At 43.4% G+C, this 22,068-nt stretch overlaps 1 protein-coding gene across 1 annotated transcript; it reads right to left on the reverse strand.

Annotated features, from left to right (window-relative positions):
* Positions 1–66: 66 nt before the first annotated feature.
* On the reverse strand, positions 67–10,265 carry METTL21C (methyltransferase 21C, AARS1 lysine). The gene is made up of 5 exons (XM_054446878.2): positions 10,171–10,265; positions 8,489–8,644; positions 4,846–4,997; positions 981–1,098; positions 67–461 (listed from the first exon to the last, which is right to left on the reverse strand). The coding sequence occupies exons 2-5, from the start codon at positions 8,616–8,618 to the stop codon at positions 67–69; spliced, it is 795 nt and encodes a 264-aa protein (XP_054302853.2). The 5' UTR covers positions 8,619–8,644; positions 10,171–10,265.
* Between the last annotated feature and the right edge of the window lie 11,803 nt (positions 10,266–22,068).

A 22,068-nucleotide genomic window follows, 5' to 3' on the forward strand; every position in this document is an offset into this window, starting at 1 on the left:
ACCAAAGCAATTTCAAACACATTGCTGAAAAGACACACTAACGTTGTGAAAGCCATTTTGTTGGATTTAGTCCCATTTTAGTATCCCCTTAAAAAGTTTGACTGATGACTCTGGATATTCAGCCAACAGTGTTGTGTCAAAAACTTGCTTGAATTTATCTAAAAATTCATAGTCGGTGCTGAACCTGAATTTGTTTGCCCAAAGCAGCACCGTCCCTGGCTGGGAAAGGTACACCATGGTGGCGAGCAGCTTGTCCAGGAAGTAGTGATGGTAGACCACATCCGAGGCTAGGACATAATCATAGTAAAAAGCTGACTTGGGAAAGTTTTTGTCTAGGTCTTCCCCCCATACCAGTTCTTTTACTTCAGGCAGATGTGCTGTATATTGTAGTGTGTTTTTTAAAAGATTATATTGAAGGTTTCCCAGGACATCAGGCAAATCTGTTGCTGTGACTTGAGCTCCTAAGAGAAAAAGAAAACAATGACCTGGAAACATTTGGGCAGCCACGGTGTACATATACCCAGGGAGAAACACAAGAAACAACTGGATTCCTTAGCCTTGGCTCTATTGGTGGGTGGGCTGGACATGTTTGACCTGATGTGGGCTGGCTCCTTCTTTCTTGTGGATGGTCTTGTCCTATGCACTGTAAGATGGTGAGCAGCCTCCCTGGCCTCCAACCACCTGATGTCAGTAGCTCCCCCACCTCACCCCACCCGTGGGGTTGACAGCAGAGATTCAGAGTCATGCCTCTGGACTCAACTTCGTCCCATGGAAACTGGTTGATTGGAGTTTATTAACCTCTCCGAGACTCAATTATCTCTGTGAATAACAGCAGTAATTCCTGCCGCAAGACATTTTGGGGAGAGTCACTGAGTGAAGTCAGGGCCAGGCACCTAAGCCACAGCCTGTCATAGAGTAAGCACTTGCTATTGTTGTTACGGTAAAGGTCTGGATACTAGGTCAGGAATAAACAAACAAACCTAAAATACTGGCCACAATGGAAACAAGGCCTGGTCCAGCACCAATTTCAAGTATTTTTGCATCTTGGAAATTCAATTCCTCGGCATGTTCCTCCAAATATTGACACAAAGCTGTAGCCTAAAAAATAATTATAACTTTTCATGTGGGCATTGGAACATTGGAAGCCAGTAGCAACCCTTTCTGGCACCCAAATTTAAATACTAAAAGACATGTTATTACATATGTTCAGTTTATATTCATAAGAACCCAAATGTACACTCAATGCCATATTTAGACCTCTGAAATAAAGAAGTTATAATAAATTGCATGTAAGGAACTGGGGAAAAAAGATTTGTTAAATTGCCTCCTCAATCTCCAAAGAATAGGAAGAACAGTAGATCAGCTTAGCTCTTTCAAATCAGGGCAATGTTGGGCTAAAAACAGCAACTTCTTCCACTGGTTTAATCATGTTGGGTCTCCAACTGCTTTAAGAATGTTGTTTTATGTTAGAATTCTTTCTTGTAAGAGAGTTTTTTAAATTATAGAAATATTTTTTTAAAATGTCATTTTATAAACTTGAACACCTCTTTCCTGACTCCTTTACCAAAATTCAGGTTGGGGAGCGCTTTGCTGTACTGAACAATGGGTTAGTGACTTTTTTTAAAGTGGCTCTTCTAAGAAACAGACTGTTCAGAAACTGCTTCTCAGACTTCAGTGTGCAAACAGATCCCCTGGATAGCTTGTTAAAGATGCAGATCCTCATTCAGTAGGTCAAGAGTGGGGCTCAAGATCCTGCACATCTAAACAAGCCCTGACATGATGCTTATCTGCTGGCCCATGTACCCACTTTGAGTAGTAGCAAGGAGATTTTTTTTAAATGTTTTATGTATCAACAAATATTGTTAGTTTTTTATACAGGAAATCAAACATCCCTTTCTTCTTTATTCTTTCTCTTCTGCCTCCACCTTCCTCTAACCTTTCCACAGAGAGTAAAGGGTATTTGATTTGCATTCATTGCTGAGGTGTTTACATGTATGGCAATGAGGCATCAACTAGCAGTGCCCTTGATTGGAGAGATTAGGAAGAGTTATGAGAAGAAATGACAGAAAGTTACTTAAATTTGAGTATAAATACCCCAGAGTGAGGAATGTGAACACTGAGATTTAAAAAACAATGAACTCTATAATTTACTTATACATTTAGGCCCTAGCTAAAGATATGCCCCCATCTTCCTCTGGACTCTACTTTCTATTTGGGGCCCAGTTTGGAGTGGGGGCAGCCAGGATGATTGGAGACGTGTCACTCTTAGTATTACCAGTGGTAGGTTTAGTAGCCAACCTGACCCTGTACGTCACTCCATTTCATCCTCATCTGTTCATATTCAACCGCCAGGGACAAAGTTGAATATGACGCAGTCACCTGTACTGTCTGGGAACTCAGTGGTGGGGCTTAGGGGCCATGTCAGCCAATTACAAACTGAATTCTGGGGAGGTAAGTGCTGTAGAGGAGGCAGACAGCAAGTTGAGGGGAGAGGGGTCACCACAGAGTCACCGAGGAGTCAGGGCCGACTTCATGGGGCCGGGGAGAAGCCAGCTGGTGTGGAAGGCCAGGACGGTGGGTAAAATAGCAACATGAGTGTGACATAAATAGCACCAACTGCCGCACACTGCAGGGAGCTCCAGAGCTTAGAAGGGAAGTTTTGAAGAAAGGAGTTCTTTGGTCCTTAAGGAGAGAAGAGAAGTATTTGCTGTGGGGGCTGGGAGGAGGGGGTCAATATCAGGGAAAGAGTGTCACCTAGAGCCATTCAGAGGGCAGCTCTGAGGAACTTCCTGGAGATGGCTGCAGGGGTCCTTCCTGGTGCCCTGCCCTGTGAGGGGCTGGCCCCAGGATGTCATCTGGAGACAAAGCTTTTCTCAGGGACAGCTATGTCTTTTGACATTGCAAACATTCCCCCCAGCCCCTTGTCCTGTTAGCAAACTCTGAACAGATCTTTTCAGAGTTGCACCTGAAGTCGCACAGGAAAAGGGCGCCGTCCCACTCTAGATACCCTTCTTGTGCAGCTTTCAGGAAGCAGGTTTCGTGAGAGGCTAGTGTTTGCTGCATGAGTGATACCTCATTCAGAATAAAACGGGGCAAATATTCTTTTTTCAATTTCTGATCTCTTTTTTTATTATTATTATTTTTAAAAGGGAGATGGGGTCTCACTATGTTGCCCAGGCTGGTCTCAAACTCCTGAGCTCAAGCGATCCTCTTGCCTCGGCTTCCGAAAGTGCTGGGATTACAGGCGTAAGCCACATGCCCGGCCTCTGATCTCTTACTATACCACTTTCTTGCTACGCCACTGCTGTCGTCTACTTGCCGAATGTGTTACAATAGGAAGCTGTGAGTAGTTTGGTGATTTTCAAACTTGTTTTTAAGGCAAAGAAAAGCCTTTGGTTGAAGGAAATTATATGCATAAGGTGTAAAAATAGAGCTCCCTGTTTGGGAGTGAGTGAAGGTCGACACCTAAGAGCCTGAAGCCCTTTGGCTACCCTTTTCCGCATCCTGTATCATCGTCAGATGACCTGAGGGAGCCCTGTGGAACCACTAACCAGGGCTACTCAATGTGGGGGCCCTGGCCCAGCAGATATGCATCACCCCGGAATGTGTAAGACCTCCTGAATCAGAATCCGCATTTTAACAAGACTGCAGATTGAGAACTTCTGATCTGGAGCCTTTCTAATCACTGACAACATCTGCAGTGGGAAAAGCGACCACGCTGGCTCCGAGGGCCACTGTCCATCTTGGCTCTGCCCTGCACCCCAGTCGGGAGCTTTACCACGCCAGCAGACTGGCCTGTGTTCCCATTTCCTCAGCTGAAAGGTGGAAAGAATATTACGTTAATGAGGACAGCTCATGTGAGCTTACGCTAGGACTTCATTTAATCTCACAACCTGAAATTAATTCTCACAATTCTGACAACCATGTCAGGAGCGCTGTAGACATTACCACCACCCTAGGTTTTAAATATGGAAATGAAGGCAAACGGAGGTGAGGTGAACATTTGTGACTACCCAGCCCTGAAATGGCAGCTTTTCTGACTCAAAATCCAGAGGACTGCCCCCATTTCAGCGCCATCCTCTCAGGGCTGTGGCAGGGGTGACATGCCACGAAGTCATGCTTACTAAACATCCCTACCGACACAGCCCCCGTGGAAAAGAGATGAATGGCTGGCCGGCCAGGCGTGGTCGTTCATGCTTGTAATCCCAGCACTTTCGGAGGCCGAGGTGGGCAGATCACTTGAGGTCAGGAGTTCAAGACCAGCCCGGCCAATATGGTGAAACCCTATCTCTACTAAAAATACAAAAATTAGCCAGGCGTAGTGGCACGCACCTGTAGTCCCAGCTACTCGGGAGACTGAGGCAGGAGAATTGCATGAACCCAGGAGGTGGAGGTTGCAGTGAGCCAAGATCGTGTCACTGCACTCCAGCCTGGGCAACATAGTGAGACTCCATCTCAAAAGAAAAAGAGAGAGAGAGAGAGATGAATGGCTGAGGGTCGATGGGCGTGGCTCAGAGATGCCCACTGCAAAATCTAAACTCTAAATCCCTGGGTTTTTTCTTAACAATTTATACAAGTTTTGCATTCACTTCCTCACATAGCTGAGTTTATTTAATATAAAAATAATGTTTCAAGAAACGGAACTTAAAGCAAAACCAGTGTTTCTGAAAGAAATACTGTTTTTGCTGATCCCAAGCACACCACCAACACCCTCCAGGGGGCGAGCAATTGAACCTCAAACTGAGAAGCACAGGATATGAAGGAGCTTGACAAATTGTCCAAGGCAACTCGGAAGTACGAAATTGTTATCTCCAGAAACTGTCACAAACGTGACAGTTGTCTCACCCCTGGCCACACCACTGCTCCGTAACTCTCTATGGATTCCTGGATGACAATCTCCTTTCCTGCAAACCGATAATGCTCCTGAGTGTAGCTGGCGTAATCTGTAGGAACAAATTTCTGGAGGCTATGAAGAGATGGTTCTATCTTGTTGGATTCTGTGAAGCAGAAAAATAAAATGGAGATCATGATTTGTTCAAATCCAGTGCAAAGACACACTTGGTATAATTGCTAAGATGGCATTAGATTGAACGACCTTTCCATAAACAGAGGGGATGATGCTATCAAGAAGGACAGCTGCAAATAGGCACAAAATTGAATTATATGGGGTGATGGGGACATGAAATTTGGATGTGACAGTTTTATCAGATGACAAAATGCCAAAGAATGCTCTGGGTCTTTTCTTCATTTAGGGGAGGACAGAAGATGTATGGATCAGTCCCCACCCTATATTTTGCTGATGGAAAAATGGCAAACTTACCAGCAAAATTGCACGAATGAGCTGTCTGGATACAGAGGAACTAGGTAAACACAAACCTGCCTTTTTTTTTTTTTTCTTCTTGAGACAGAGTCTCACTCTGTTGCCCAGGCTAGAGTGCAGTGGCGCAATCTCAAACCTGCCGTTTTTTTTTTTTCTTTTTGAGACAGAGTCTCACTCTGTTGCCCAGGCTAGAGTGCAGTGGCGCAATCTCAGCTCACCGCAACCTCTGCTTCCCGGGTTCAAGCGATTCTCCTGCCTCAGCCTCCTGAGTAACTGGGAATACAGGTGTGCGCCACCACGCCCAGCTAATTTTTGTATTTTTAGTAGACACGGGGTTTCATCATGTTGGTCAGGCTGGTCTCAAACTCCTGACCTCGTGATCTGCTTGCCCTGGCCTCCCAAATTGCTGGGATTACAGGCATGAGCCACCACGCCCAGCCAGACCTGCCTGTTTTTAGGTCTTGAAGTGAAGTAACATTCCCACGTGTTGGCTGGAGCATGTTCCTTCAATCTTTCCTACAATTGCTGCTCAAAAGGTAGAGGCCCAGCCAGCCCCACAGCCCTGGGGGAGGATGTCAGCTGAGCTCCGGCTATTAAGTTACTATTGCTTTAAATACTCCTTTAAACCCATGACCCACGCTAGCAGCTCTCAAATGGCATATAAAATGAGAGGAAAAGAGCACCTGATTGGGCTAACATCAAGGGATCACAAGTGTTTGCAGGTTTTCCAGAGTGTTTAGGAATAAAAGAACAGTGAGTCAAAGTGTGTGGAAGAAGGATCTGGAGCAGAGGAAAAGGTGTTGGTCCCAGCGGTGGGAAAGAATTAACAGTGCGGAGAGTAGGGGGGAGGAAGGTCAGTTTTGTTTGCGTGAAACCTGCCTTTGTGGCCTGGGATATGACTGTAAAATGTTTAACTGGGGGTGAAATGTGGGCTTTGGACAAAGGTAGAAGGGGCAGCCAGTGAACATTGGAAATGTTTTAATCTGAAATAGGCACTCAAGGTGGAAGGCAGGAGGAGGTGAATACGAGGCAAAGGGAAGTGGGTCTTGGAAGAAACCTGGTCAGCAGGGCATCCCTCAGGTAGGGGCAGGGCCTCCAGGTGTTTCAGGTCTCACTCATTCCATACACACTGGAACAGTCCCATGCCACTGCCCTGCAAATGCTGGTAACAGCTCCACAGTAAGTAGAGGGATTTGGAGTGAGCCTTTAGAAATAGTCACAACCATTTGACAATGCCTGTTGAATCTAACTACGAACAAAACCAGGAGCTTGTATTTTATATGTCTCTATATATTTTCATTTAATATCTCTAGAAATTCATTTTTGTTGTATATTACAAAAGTATCAGTGTGCAGCACACTACAAAAAAAAATGTGAATGAAGTGACTCATTTGTAAATTAGCATCATGGGTGCCTTCAGCTCTTCAGAGTGTTGTTTTAGCCTGTGACTTTGATTTAGTATGTTCTACCACTTTGAAGGAGAATTCTCTGCCCTGACAAAAAATGATGAGCTTCCAGAAACCTGGGACCTCAGTGAACTTGCAAGACCCCTCTAATAAAGGTAACCAATTCAGTCCTGAGACCTTGTCCTTTGCGGTCACCTGCCCTGGTAGGAGGCTGTAGGGAGATTGTAGGGAAAGGAGGGAGCCCTGTAGCTTTCCCCACCTCTTTTGGAAAGCCACCGACATCCAACAGAACCCCAGCTCCTACCACAGGGCTGAGAGGCTGGCTCTGAATTCTGGTTTAGAGGCAGGAGGAAGGCCGAAAAATATGGTGATTAATGTTTAATAACTAGTTGAGCAAGAGGGGAAGAAGCAGTGATTGACAGTGTTTGATGATTGCTCTGGAGTAAATACTCCCACTGTGCTGATTTCAGAGAAGCAGCATTGACGTCGCTGGGGAAAGACGTGCAGTACCTCGCCACTGTGTAGTGTTCCTACCGTACGGACACCACAGACACGATTAACCTCGAGAGCATAGATATTAGGAAGAGGTAATAGAATAATTGATGATGAGCTTTGAGTATTTATCAGTTTCGCTTTTAATATACCTTTGTCTTTAATATAATCTATTTAATCGTAAGATTCTAACTTAAATTTGAATGATGGTTATATATAACAATCAGCTACAAAAATTGCTGAAATTCAGGTGCCAGTACAAGCCATCTCCAGCACACCGCTGGGTGGTGGCTCAGAGCATCAGGGACCTGTACTAGCCCCTGCCAGCTTCCCTACCCTGCGCCACTCTCATCCAGGCCATGCCTGTCCCTCCTTCCATATGTCACCATCTGGGGACTTATTTTTCTCTAGAGACTAGGAAGAGTAAGTAGGCTGATTTTGAATGGCTCATCATTTCACAGGTAAATAAACTGACAAATATGAAGCTTGACAGCTACACTTTTCCAATCAACATTGTAAGGAAACATAGACATACACATATTCTCTCATAAGACCCTGTGAGGTTCTACAACGATAAAGAAACGTATGTTTTTGTGCCTGAAATATTTTCATTTTTTCTCTCTATGCTATTCTGATAGTTTTAGAGAGATCAGATTTTCAGATAAGGTAGAGTTGCATTTTTATGTAAACAATTCAGTAAAAATAGACAACATTCTCATTTATTAGAGTTGGGATATATTTTTTACCACCTTTAATTATAAACACTGTAAATGCTGCATCTTGGCTTTTATTAGACCATTTGTTATGTCTATTATTTATTTACAACTGAATCCATGCCCAGAAATGTAACCCTAAACTGTTACATTGTCCTAATGGGGAAATACAGTTTGATTTATAAAGATTCACCGTATGGCAAAGCTGCCAAGAATGTATTTCGGTGAAAAGCGGGAATGAACCTAGATTTTTTTTTCTTCTTTTAAGTTCTTGTCACAAAAATACAGCAAGCTTAGATCTATACATACAATAAAAACAAATGTGTGAACTTTGATAAGTAAATAATGAAAAAACAGGAATTACTTTTAATAAGTAAATAATGAAAAAACAGGAATTATGTTTACGCTTGCAAAATATTTTTCTGCTAAGCTTCCTTATAGTAAAAAATCTCATGTTAAAAGGAAATGGAAATTCTTGTCACTGACATTTACTTGAAAATGTCATGGCCAGGAAAGCAACTGAGGAAAACTGTTGAAGTGATGAAGAAGGAGGTTACCTTCTAGGACTCCCCCGGTGCTGTCTTTCTGCGGAGCCCCCTTCTTCTCGGCCTCTAACCAGACACCCGGGGAGCTGAGTCCTTCCCCCCGGCGCCCAGGCTGCTGCGCGGAGCTCAGACACACGTCCATAGCCGGAGCCTGCTGAGAGGAAAGAGCTGGACAAGGCCCGAGTCGCTCAGCCCAAAACATTCCCGAAGAGCTCCGAAAGGTGTAGCTTATCTGAGCTGAAAAGAACGCCTGCTTTTCAGCTTAGTTCCCTGAGTGAGCAAAGCAGCCACCCAAGGAGCTGTTATCCTGGCTTTGCAGAGCAAGATGCAGAGAAACCATTAAGCATTACTGAACCTATGTGCGTGAAGAAATGCAAAAACAGCAGCTTTGGCCTGAAAACCAGTTTTATGTTGCTCAGGGGCCTATAGCAAGTTTTTGTTCTTTTGAAAAGTTATTCTTTGCCGTCGTCCTCCCCACTCCAAATATTGTAGCCCATCACTAAGTTCTGGGACTCTATACTGTGTCTCTAATAACTTTTGGAACTGAGTCGTAAAATCTATCCAGACTTGCATACCACTGAGGGTACGTGCGGATTCTGGGGTTAATGACATCATGGATGAGAAACGGGGATTTGGAGCAAACACAAGGCTGCTCTGCTTTCCTCCGGGGCTCTATTGCAAGACAGTAGAAAGCACTGGGGCCGGGGCCAGGAGCTCGACTTGGCTCCCACTCTAAAAAAACACTGGGCAACTCACTCAGTCCCTCAGGGCCCATTTCCTCATCAGCGAAAAGGCGATCATAATATCCGCCTACCTCCTAAGGCTGCCGTGAGAAACAGAAGAGTGAACGCGATTATTAAAGCGCGGGAAATGGTACCTGGTCCAGAACAAGAGACCTAGCTATTGGGATCATTGATTGGTTTCAAAATAACGATGCCTGATGTTGCTGGAGGAATTCTCACATTGTTGCTGCGCATAGTTCTTGAAGGGCTTGATGTGTATTCATTGAATCCTCACAAAAACCCTATGAGGTAGACACTGGCATGACGCCTTGTCTCAGATGAGAGAAATTCAGGCTCAGAGAGATTAAAAACCAGCGCAAGACCAGGCGCAGCTGGCCAGGGACGACGCCGGGAGTCAGAGCCAGGATGGGCCATCCAGCCGAAGTCTCCCTTCTTACTCAGCAGGCAGGATGCAGCCCGAGTTGCCTTGGTTCTGACTTGGTTTTCCATGCCTGCTTTGTCCTGAAATTTCTCATCATGTTTTGTGTATCTGAAGTCTATGCCGTCACAGTGAGATTTTGTGGTCCCTTTTACAAAATGTAAATGGTTCTCATCTGTGTTTACTGTCCTGGGTTTATTCCTCACACACACGAGTTGCCCATCACATTGAGGTTCCATCCAACTGAGGATGGAAGCTGGAAACGCCAGCCACACCACGACTGACTAGCTCACCTAAGACCAGTACTAAATCCAGCCGTGCAGGCACAAAATTGCCCTCAGGGAACAAAGCCTAAGAAAGAGCGCCAGGCCCCCACCACGTGGGTAATTCTGTCTACGCCTGGGAGAGGTTGCGTGCCCCACACATGTCTACACAACAGATTTGAAAGCAATGAGATTGTGGTGGAAGTAATGTGGCATTTCATTGACTCTAGAATCAAATAATCAACTATTTGATACAATTTTCTAGCTCACCAAGCCAGCCAAGAATGCTCTACCAGGCTCTGATTCACAGGAGAATTTGTTTCTCTTACAGGTGCTCACTTGCTCCTTCTTTCCAACTTTCTCACAACTGCAGGAAGTTAATTGTTCCCCCTAGAAAATAGCAGACTGGTTGTTAGAAAGTACCTGGAGGGTCCGCAGTGTAGACGTCTCAGCACTGTGGTGAGAAACCTGCCTGCCTTTGACTCTTGGCTGTGCCACGTACAATCCAAGTAAGTAATGCAGATGATGGTGACACCTGCTTCATACTGTGGTTGTGGGAATTAAGAGGGGTCGCCCATGCAAAGCCTCCTGCACATACAGTATCAACTGTTGTTATTTTCTCCAAAGTTACAGAGGAGATACACAGTGTGACACTGTATATGGAATTTCAACCTGTCACCATGGGACCCTGCACACTAAATCTAAGACATCTTCATTTTACATGCAAGAAAAGAACTATTTTCAGTCAAATACCAGTGACAGTTTTCCTTGTGCAATGAAATGATAACCTCCCCATCATTGTAGACATGATAAATTAATTTTTCCCAAAGATAGCTGTGCATTGAAAAGCAATCTACAAAAGAACGACTATAATTACTGACTGACTGTTACTAGTTCAGCACATCTATGATCTACACCACATGTTCGTAGTTAATAAAGAATTGGAAATGACTCCTTGTTAGTATGCCCAAAATAATTTTGAATTGTTACACATATCTTTACCTTATGCAGCAGAAGAGATTTGAGGCTTCTGTGCACTCTTTAATCCCCAATGTTTTATATAGGTCTACACCTGAAAGGATTAGCATTTTATGAACAAAAGCCAGCCAGTGAAAGCCCAAGTTATTTAGGGTAGCATTATCTACCAGTCCTCATAGACACATTACTTTGCTAGAATTTTCTCTCTCTTTCTCTCTCTCTCTCTCTCTCTCTCTCTCTCTCTCACACACACACACACACACACACAGTCCTAGCAACATTAAATGGAATTCCCTTCAAAAGTTTCAGGAATATCACTGGAACAGAACAGAGGCTGCCCCTGTGGCATCCAGTTGCTGTGATGTGGTTAGAAATGTTAGACTTCCAGTTCACTTTTCAAAGAAGTGGGTGGTGAACAGTTGCACAGACTTGCAAATTTTGTGCTCATTTGCCAAACTCCAGTAGCCACAGGAAGGACATGCCCACCCAGCCTCTGCCTAGGACCCGTATCCAGGCAGCCAGAAAGAACGCAAGGATCTACCAAGAGGAAGGGAATGCTTTTAGGAGGAAGAAAGGAGAACGTCTATCCATGAGAAGGGACAGGAGTCAAAGGCTTAACGTTGAATCCGGGGGATTTAGAAAGAGCAGAGGGAAGAGGAAATCAGAAAAACTCTTCCAAGAAAAAGTAAGCCATTGTGATTTATTTAACTGAAATAAGGGATAGTCAAAAGGGAAGGAGGAAAATCATGTGCTCATTTGTGAAGCTCAGAAACCCTTAAAATAGAATATAGGTCATGTAAAGTAAAGCCTCAGACAAATGGGAATTAAAGAATCACTTGTGATAGGCTACATTCAACCAGGGAGTTAGATGAATGGTGTTTTAACCTGAGTAGATATAAAAGCCCATTTTTGTTTTTGTACCCACCCTTGGTACTTGTTTCTCTGGTGTCACTATTTTGTGTTCTTTATGTCAGTTTCTTTTCACTCAGGATGTTCATCTAGATGTGCTGTTGTCCCATGTAAATAACCTTTCCCACTTTCTTAAATGATGGGGGATAAGCTGGCATTTGTTGCACCTCTATCGTTCTAATGCTTTCTTATTCCCCAAATGCATCTAGTTCTGTGATTGCATTCTGCATCTCTGTGACTTATTTCTTCCAGGTGTCATCAGTCCCTATGAGAAATAGCAAGAAGATAGTCATCAGTTCAATTTTACAAAAACCTTTTAAAAACTGATTGCGATGTACGTGAATATATGTGTGTATATTTATATGCATATAGACGCACACATAGACACACATATGCATTCATTTTACAAGCTTTAAAATGAAGCAAAGGACAAAGGAAAAAATGTTGATCTCCTTTAATTCTACTATCTAGAGAAAGAAACCTCACTAACATTTTTTTTTGTATCAACTTCTAGGCTTTTTTTTTTGTATAAACTTTTTAAAAGCTATTTTACTGAAAATGTGACTTGATAGAAACATGTACCTCTTTAACCTAGCATCCTATTAAGAGTTCCTTTTTAGGATGAGTTCATGTCCTTTGCAGGGACATGGATGAAGCTGGAAACCATCATTCTCAGCAAAATAACACAGGAACAGAAAACCAAGCACCGCATGTTCTCACTCATAAGTGGGAGTTGAACAATAAGAACACATGGACACAGGGAGGGGAACGTCACACACTGGGGCCTGTCGGGGGTGGGGGACTAGGGGAGGGAGAGCATTAGGAGAAATACCTAATGTAGATGATGGGTTGATGGGTGCAACAAACCACCATGGCATGTGTATACCTATGTAACAAACCTGCACATTCTGCATGTGTACCCCAGAACTTAAAGTATAATAAAAATAAATAAATAAATAATTTTAAAAAGAGTTCCTTTTTAATACTTTCTTCAATGCCATCTTTTAGATTGCTGCTTTAAGATATACATCAGAGCTCTATTGCCTGGAGATAGACCACGGTAGATCGAAGGCTCTTAAATGCTGGACTTACCTGCAGGCAGAGGCTATGTCCAAATCACCCGGAAGCTTTAACATGCATCAACTCCAGGCTCTGGCAATTTTTGTTTGCAGGTGTGAGAAGGAACCAAGAAGTTGGAATTTCCTGTCTGAGAATTGTTCCCTGACATATGGTAGCTCCTGGCACATAGTAGGTGTTGTAGTTGCTGAATTTGTTATTGAGTGAAACTCAGTGCCCAAGCAGCCAGGAGAAGACTCCAAAGGTTCAGAGAGGGATTGGCGGGGGGCAGGGCAGGGAGGGAACAGGGCAGGGACACACAAGTTGTTTTCAAATAGTTGAAGTGCAGCCCGTGAAAAGGATTAGTCCTCCTGCATGGCTTTGGAGGGCACGCTGATGAAGTCAGTTACTGGGAAGCAGATTTGGGCTCAACAGGAAAGAACTTTCTAACAAGTAGAACAATGGAACAATTGATCCCAAGAAGCGTACATAATGGAAAGTGGGCCAGATTTGGAGTCAGAAGATACAAGATTGGATCAAAGGCTCAATAAGGAGGCTATTCATGTGCTGTCACTCACCTCTCTCCGTCAGGATGGGCACTGCCTTTTTTCCTATGAAATCTGGCTCTCTTGGGCTATGGTTCTCAAGAGGGAGTCCTCCCCTCTTGCCAAGGGGACATTCAGCAATTTGGGGGAGACATTTTTAGTTATTGCAATAGGGGATGGGATGCTCCTGGCATCTAGTGCATAGAGGATGCTGCAAAACCTCCTACAATGCACAGGACAGCTCTGCACAACGAAGAATTACCTGGCTCAGAATGTCTACAGTGCAAAGGTCAAGCCACCCTGGGCCAGGCAAAGGATCAGCATTGCCACGAAGGGTAAACCACAATTGCCATCCTAGGTGTCTATGGACTGAGTGATGTCAGGTGAGTTGTTCCCGCCTCCCCTGTGTCTCAGTGTTCTTATCTATACGGTGGAGGTGGATTAGCATTGATAGAAGGATTAACACAGGACCAACCCTGAGCTGCATCTTCCAAGCATCCCAGAAGCCCCCATCTTACTTAGTCTGGTTTCTTGAAGAAGCAGACACAAAGGCAGGGATTTGAGTGAAAGTATTTTATTTGGGGAGTGTGAATAACACAGCAAGGAAAGTGGATGCAACCCAGGGAAAGGGTGACATCCTGCCACCTGTGTGCCACAAGACCAGCAACAGAAGCAGGCGACCAGAGCTTAACCCCATGGGGAGACACTGGGAAAGGAGGCAAAACACATACTTCAGAATTATTCCACTCCAGCTTCAGAGAGCTCTGGTGGTATTTTTCCACCAGGACCTCAGCTACACGTGCAGAGCAGCAGCCAGGGCACTCCAACACATCTGACAGACGTGAGCAAGGCCAGGACAGCATCTGCTACAGCTTCATAAGACGCCGTTGCTCTTTTCCAGAATCATCAGGAGCAAGTGAAATTTTATATATCTGAAAGAATCTGGCACAGTGCCAGGTGATCAGAAGGTCCTCAATAAATAAATGTGTCATATTATCTTGTATGTTGTTCAAACAGAGGGTTGAGTCCACAGGGTTCTTTGGAAGGGTTCTGGATCACTCACCTAATCATATGGAAAAGCTGAGCATCTGAAACCATCCCAGTGAACTTTATTAATCAGGGAAGAAGGGAGGGAGAGAAATGAGACTAAAACAAGCTTGCAGCACACCCAGCATGGATCATGAGGTCGGCCTGTTCTCTGACGCGCTTCCTTGTTGTTGTTTGTCTGTTGTCCTAGAATCAGATAGACCCTGTTACAAGATTATAGATCCCCTTATCTGCTCTAGAGATAACAACTAGAACGTTATGAATGTTGTTTTCCTTTGAGATATTCTTTCATGTCCTACATGCCACTAAAACCACCCACATCAGCAGGTCTGAAGGACCCCACAAGAAGCTGACTCACCAAAGCACACAGGCTCCACATCCTGATGATTTCATCCTCCTCACCCTGACCAATCAATGACCCCAATTTTCCAGCCCCTCATCCTCCAAGATCCCCTTTAAAATCCCAACTCAGAACTCTCGGGGAGATGGATTTGAGGGTCTCCTCCCATCTCCTCACTAGGAGCCCTGCAATCATTAAACTCTTTCTCTGCTGCCTCCTGGCTGTCTCAGTGCATTGGCCTGTTACTACACAGTGGGCATACGAACCTGTTGGTCCTATAACACATCCGGCCTTGAGATATAAAGGGTCCAGGGCTGCTGTGGTTCCAGAGATCTCAGTAGCAGGAGTTCATGGACCTTCTGTTTAAACATTGCCATTGAAGGTCACAACTGCAGTCACCATGCATCACTGTGTATCTATGGTCAAGATTCAATGTCTAGGGAAAAAGATTCCGAGTGCTCTAACTTAGTCCTAAGTTCACCCCTATAGTCAGGGCTGGGTTGTGTGGGAAGCCTTGCACCAAATCACGAAGAGCAGTCTGGCAACTCAAAGAAGGGATGCAGGGCCATAACCCATAAAAAGCAAGGATTATAATAGCCCTCCTACCCTTCTTCTCACCCAGTGCATACATAATTCCTTATTTCCACAAATACAACTTCACAATGGAGACCCACCCTTTCTACAATGGAAAATAACCTGAAGTCTCCTCCAGCTATTGCAGCTAAAGGCAATGGAGTTGCACTTCCCAAGTCCAAACCTCTAGATGATGTCCATTTCTTCCCTGGCTCCATTGCTTCTTCCATAACAGGCACATGATCCCAGGGGACCACAGACAGTAACTTGATTGGCTGTTTCACCACAGCTCGCCCTGGGCTGCTATTCCTGTTCCCATCCCAGAATATGAATAGGAGGCTCATTGATTTCCACACTGATCTTTCCTAAAAGGTCCACAAAGGATGAGATACTGATCAGACAAACGCAAGACATCTCCACCATGCCTCCTTACAAGGGAGACTCAGTGGGAATTCCCTCCCAGAGAAGTGAGGGTTTCATTGGAGACACAGACCTTCTTCAAGAACCCTGGAACCACTGACATTCAATGTGTGTGATTTCCAGTGTATAATAGAGAAAAGATCAAAGTGAAATCATGCAATTTCATAACTTCTGGTCCCTCAATTAGCTGGTAACACAGTGGCCCAAAGGTCAGAACCCTATCTGTCAAATGGTCCAGGGCTGCTGCAATGCCCCCCCGACCCAGCCCTGCATTGGCCAGACTTCTGGGGGAGTCCCCTGAGAGCAGCCGCTGAGACTGCCAGCTGCTTCTATATGGGATGCAAAGATTGAGGCCACTTAGAGCACCTGTGCCTCAGGATTTTAAGATGGGATTCTTCCTGCTTTGGATTTGGCTCTGGTAACAATTAAATCCTGTACCCACTCAGGTACAGTGTCAAATCTCCACCTGCAGAGAAAGGAATTTTGGAAACTAAAATTTGTCAGACTTGTGAACATGGAAAATTTTACTTCTGTTTCATCTTAGATGACCAACATTACCAGTGAAGAAGGAAATAAAGCACAGGAGTAAAATAATCCAATTGGTTTGGAAACAGCAGTGAAGTTATAGTCTTTTTATTTTAAAAATAGCACATGCCTGTCCCTAAGCATTTGAGCCCCAGGCTTCACTGCAGGGGATGGCCTGGCTGTCCATAAATCACCTGCCTTGTAAAGTGGCTCTGATCAAAGGCCAATGTGTCGCTTTGATAGACTTATATGCACTTTGGAGAATAGACATACTTAGTTGTTCACTTCTATTTTTTATTTTCTTTCCCCAATCCAGTCCTTAAAACAGATTTCTCCTCAAAGAAATTTTATTGTACTTCTAGAAAAATCTCCAACTGCAACCATGTGTAAATCACAATGGGTAACTGCCGGGTTTCATGTTATCAAAATAGCCAAGAATGCTTTGCAGCTGAGCTATAAGCATGTGATATTAATTACATGGAGGAACGCCGTGCTTGGGAAACAAGTTTGGATGAGAAAGTCTGACACTGAAAATGTGCTTGAAATAAGGGATACCGGCAACGACATTTATTCTATTTTCCACTTTAATAAATGATACCTTTCTGCAGCTCACTTTAATCCTCAGATGAATGAAGTGAAATAAATGTATCAGTGTGGAAACACCGTATCTTCACAGTGATTCAGCTTTGAAACTGAGGAGGGGCAAGGATGCCTCAGTTTCTGTTTTACTGTGAGGCCTGGGAAGCAGCAGGAGAGGCTGCCCCATGACTCTGACACCCTACGACTCCCAGCCAGGAGCAGATGCCTCCAACGCTGTCCGTTCTTTCCATAGCGCCGTCCGCTGCTTGGACATGACACTTTTGAGAGGGGACTTAGTTGTCACTAATCATGCTCCGATTTTAGCAACAGCAGTTGACCACTGTTCAGAAAGATCATTTTTTCCCAACAGATTTCTATTAGGAAAGAATGTGTTTACCTGATGGAACTATTCTGGGATGTGCCACAACGCAGAATTCCTTTCATTCCTTCCCCTGTTCTAGGGGAAGGAATGGACTCGATTGGAGAGACATGTTTTCCCATGAGTCCATGCTGTCAAGGTTTGGGGGGAAATACTCTGAATTATTTAAATATCTATCCAGGTGAGAAGCAACAGAGAGCCTGTTCCTTGGAAGCTGAGCCCTCCCCCTTTCCAAGTAAGTGGCCTAGATGCACCTCTTCAGCTCTGGGGTTCTATTTCCTTCATCTCTGAGAGACATAGCACCTTTCACATACCAACTCCACCAGGTTCTGGAAGGAAAAGCCTCTGGGAACTTCTCCAATCTGCTTCTCCCCCATTCTCTAGTAAAAAGCAAAGTCTTTGGGTGGAGAAATAATGAAGCCATTCAAGGAATCTGCCTCCATAGCTGCACCTTCTCATGGACAACCACTGCCCCTTGCGTGCAGATCTTATATGACCAAGACAAACGTTTAGGGGACAAACCACTGAGATGCTGGGGGTTTGTTATCACACATACTTCTAGTCTAGCCTGATAGTGTGTGTGCGTGTGTGTGTGTATGTGTGTGTGTGTGCATGCATGTGTGGCTGTGTGCATACTCTTGTCAAATGATTATTCTACAAGCATGAAGAAAAGTACAGGGCACATCCTGCAATATTAGTGGGAGCTGATAAAAAGGGAATTTGTGTGTAATTCCTCCCTTTAACAGACTAAAGAAGAAAAACTATATGATCATCTTGAAAGATTTATAAAAAAGGTTTGGTACAAGTCAACATCATTCATGGTCTTTTAAAACCAACATAAATATTAGGGGACTTTGGCAGGGCCCAGTGGCTCATGCTATAATTCCAGCACTTTGGGAGGCTGAGGCGGGCAAATCACTTGAGGTCAGGAGTTTGAGACCAGCCTAAACAACATGGTGAAACTCGTCTCTACTAACAATACAAAAATTAGTCTGGTGTGGTGGCAGGTGCCTGTAGTCCCAGCTCCTCTGGAGGCTGAGGCTGGAGAATCACTTGAACCGGGGAGGTGGAGGTTGTAGAGAGCTGAGATCGTGCCCTTGCATTACAGTCTATGTGACAGAGCAAGACTCTGTCTCAAAAAAAAAAAAGTGTGTGTGTATATATATATATATATATATAGAGAGAGAGAGAGAGAGAGAGAGAGAGGGAGAGAGAGAGACTTCATAAACATGACAACATGTGTCCACTGAAAGCCCACATTAAATATATTCATTATTTTTACATAATACACACATTAAATGGATGAAAATTACAAAGACAGGAAAAAGACAACAATATCCACTGTCACTGTTCCTATTTAGCATTGTGTAGAAGTCTGGACAGTATGATAAAAGCAAGGAAATGAAATAAGAGCTGTAAAAATTGGAAAGGAATAGACAAAGTTTCATGTTTGTAGATGACATGATTTTCTATATAGAATATGCAATAAATTCTATAGACAAACTATTTGGAACTAATGAAGGAGTTTATCAACTGCGTGTAAGATCCTGTACAAAAACAGCATTCTTTTTTTTTTTGAGACAGAGTCTCGCTCTTGTTGCCCAGGCTGGAGCGCAATGGCGCAATCTCTGCTCACTGCAGCAACCTCCACTTCCTGGGTTCAAGTGATTCTCCTGCCTCAGCCTCCCAAGTAGCTGGGATTACAGGCATGTGCCACCACGCCTGGCTAATTTTTGTATTTTTAGTAGAGACAGGGTTTCACCATGTTAGCCAGCCTTGTCTCGAACTCCTGACCTCAGGTGATCTGCCCACCTCGGCCTCCCAAATTGCTAGGATTACAGCCATGAGCCACCGCAACCAGCCCCAAAAACAGCATTCTTATATACGAACAACAAAAATTTAGAAAGGGTAATTTTTAAAATATGCCATTTGCTATATAACAATAATTCCAAAGTACCATGGAATAAAATATATTGAAAGATGTTACATGAAATTGTCTTTGTCTCAAGATCTTTCCCTGTAATTGATGGAGAGACAGCTTCAAATAGATACTCTCATTACAGTGGGATAGAGGTAACATGAGCTATCATAAACCACCTGGTTATGACATTTACCAATGACACCTTTCTTTCTATAGCTGATGACTAGATCTTCAGCAAAATAAATCAGAAGATTTTAGAGCTTCATGTGCTGCCCTTCTCTTTTCCCCTCCCCGCCCTCTTCTGCTCCTTCCTCTTCTTTCCTAGAGCTTAGTCAACGGGCAGCTGGAACTTCTAGCCCTGAGGGTTCTAGGCGCTCTGTAGCCAGGCCCGCAGGCCAGAAAACATCAAATCGCATGGTGCTGCCACAGTTAATTCATTGGTGTTCTTTTTCTCTCTCTGTCTCCAGCTCTGTTTGCTTTTTGTTGTCTTTCATTACTCAGTTAAAGTTAACTGCAAGTTTCATTTAGTTTTGTCAAAATAAATGGAAAGAAAGCCCTGAAGCAGGAGATGAATGTAAACTGGGAAAATCTTGCAAAATCGCAAAGATAGTTCTTGGCACTTCTGTTAAAGAAAACATTATTCAGCGATGCTCGTTACAGCACAGTAAAGCAGATGTTATTCAGGATCATCAGGGTTGGTGGAGGAACCACGGCAGTGAGGTTTTGTGGTAGGGGAGATGGGGCTTGTGAAAATAAGTAATTCAAAATGTAAGCTGTTGGAACTTTAAATTATTTTGACCCTTAAAGGAATGTGATTATGGGGCCTGAGTCAGGCAAGCAGGCAGACATAACCCAGGCAACTGAAACCTGTGTTTCTCTGATTAGAGATTAGCCTTCTTCCTTCCCTACATTGTTCTGTTAAATGTAAATGACTTAAGGGCCCCAGGGAAGACCTCTTCCCTATTCACTGTGGATCTTCATTATAGATTAACTTTCTCCCTACCTTTCTCACACAAAGACTTTATGGCTATCACATTGTCTTAAGATGCAATACTAAATATACTGTTTTAAATTGGAAAGAAAATGAAAACAAACTGTCACCATTTAAACTGCTATAACTCATAAACCAACTTTGTATAGAATATGTTATAATCCAACTAAACTTCTCTGTTTTCTGCCTATATAAGCAAAAGCTTAATTTTTAACATCAGAGCACCCACCTCATTTCTCTGGAGTCTGTGTTTCCCAGATGGATATTCTCAGCTTTTCAAAGCTTAAATAACTTCTTTCAAGCTAGGTTCTAATTCTTTTGATTATTTCAAGTTGACAGGGTCAAGTTCTACCACAGCACGGGCAAGTAAGAACTTATAGTCAAGGAGCAGGGAGGGGGTCAGTGGATAGAAAATTACTATGAGGTAACATCCAGGTAAGGAGGATTCTGGCTAAACCAACCTAACAGGATTCTTGCTGAAGACAGGTCGGGGTATGAGACATCACCTAGGGGTTGGTGGAGGATGAGGAACCTTACCTTGAAGATGAGGAAGATGGAAGATGATTAGATATCAAGGGTTCTGGCTAAAATGACTTAGCAAGCTTCTTGCTAAAACCAGATTTCACAAGGAAGTGCACAGATAGACCAAGAAGTGGCATGAGGAACCTGGGTCATGCAAGAATTTTTGTCCCTTCCAGAGACAGAGGGCACTGAAATAGATACACTTCTCCCTGAGACAGAGAAAGTTAACCTTCTAAAACCTCTGGAATGAAAGATGACATTTACAGCTTCTTATCTCTTAGATTTCAAATGCTATTGTCAACTGTAATACAAAAAAAAAAAATGATCTCTCTCTGTCTTCTCTCTTTTCAACAAGTTGGGGTCTTGCTTGCTCTGTTGCCCAGCCTGGCTTGCAGTGGTGCAATCATGGCTCAGTGCAGCCTTGATCTCCTGGGCTGAAATGATCCTTCCACCTCAACTTCCCAAGTCTTTGGGATTATAGATGTGAACTACTGCACCTGACTAAAAATTGGTCTCTATTATTACATTTTTCTTTTTTTTAAAAGAAAGATGGTCTCTTTTTAATTGGTATAATGAATATAACCCACTGGCCAAAGAAAAAAGAAATAAAAGCATGTGGATATATATGTGCATATGTGTGTGTGTGTGTGTGTATACTGTCAAGAGACTAGTAATGTCACCTGAAAGGTGTACTGCTGCTTTTCAGTTTAAAAACCCCATCTATAAACGCCATCTCATTTGATGCCCATGGCAATTGTGTAGGATTTATAGAAATGACATAATGAATACTGGGGCACAGAAAGTGGAGGAGAGGTCCCTATTAGTCGTCAAGGGCAGTGAGAAGGAAAACAATGAGTCAAATAAAAACAAACCAGCCTTGAAAGAAAACATTGATATCCTGGACTTCATTAAAGCTTAAACTTCTGCTCTGCAAAAAACACCACCAAGAGAATAAGACACATCACAGACTGGGAGAATATATTTGCAAAAGACATATCTGATAAAGGATTTTTATCCAAAATATGCAAAAAAAACCTCTTAAAACCCAATGATAAGCAAATGAATAACTCAATCAAAAATGGACAAAAGATCTGAACAGAAATCTCTCCAAACAAGATACACAGATGGCAAATAAGCAGATGAAAAGATGCTCAACATCATATGTCATCAGAAAAATGCAAATTAAAACAAGATACCACTATATACCTATTAGAATGGCCAAAAGCCAGGACACTGACAATACCAAATGCTGGTGAGGATACAAAGCAATAGGAAGTCTCTTTCATTGCTGGTGAGAATGCAAAAATGGTTATAGCAACTTTGGAAGACAGTTTGGTGATTTCTTTTTTTTTTTTTTTTTTTTTTTTGAGACAGAGTTTCGCT

The sequence above is a fragment of the Pongo pygmaeus genome, chromosome 14 (genome assembly GCF_028885625.2).
Source record: "Pongo pygmaeus isolate AG05252 chromosome 14, NHGRI_mPonPyg2-v2.0_pri, whole genome shotgun sequence".
NCBI lineage: Eukaryota > Metazoa > Chordata > Mammalia > Primates > Hominidae > Pongo > Pongo pygmaeus.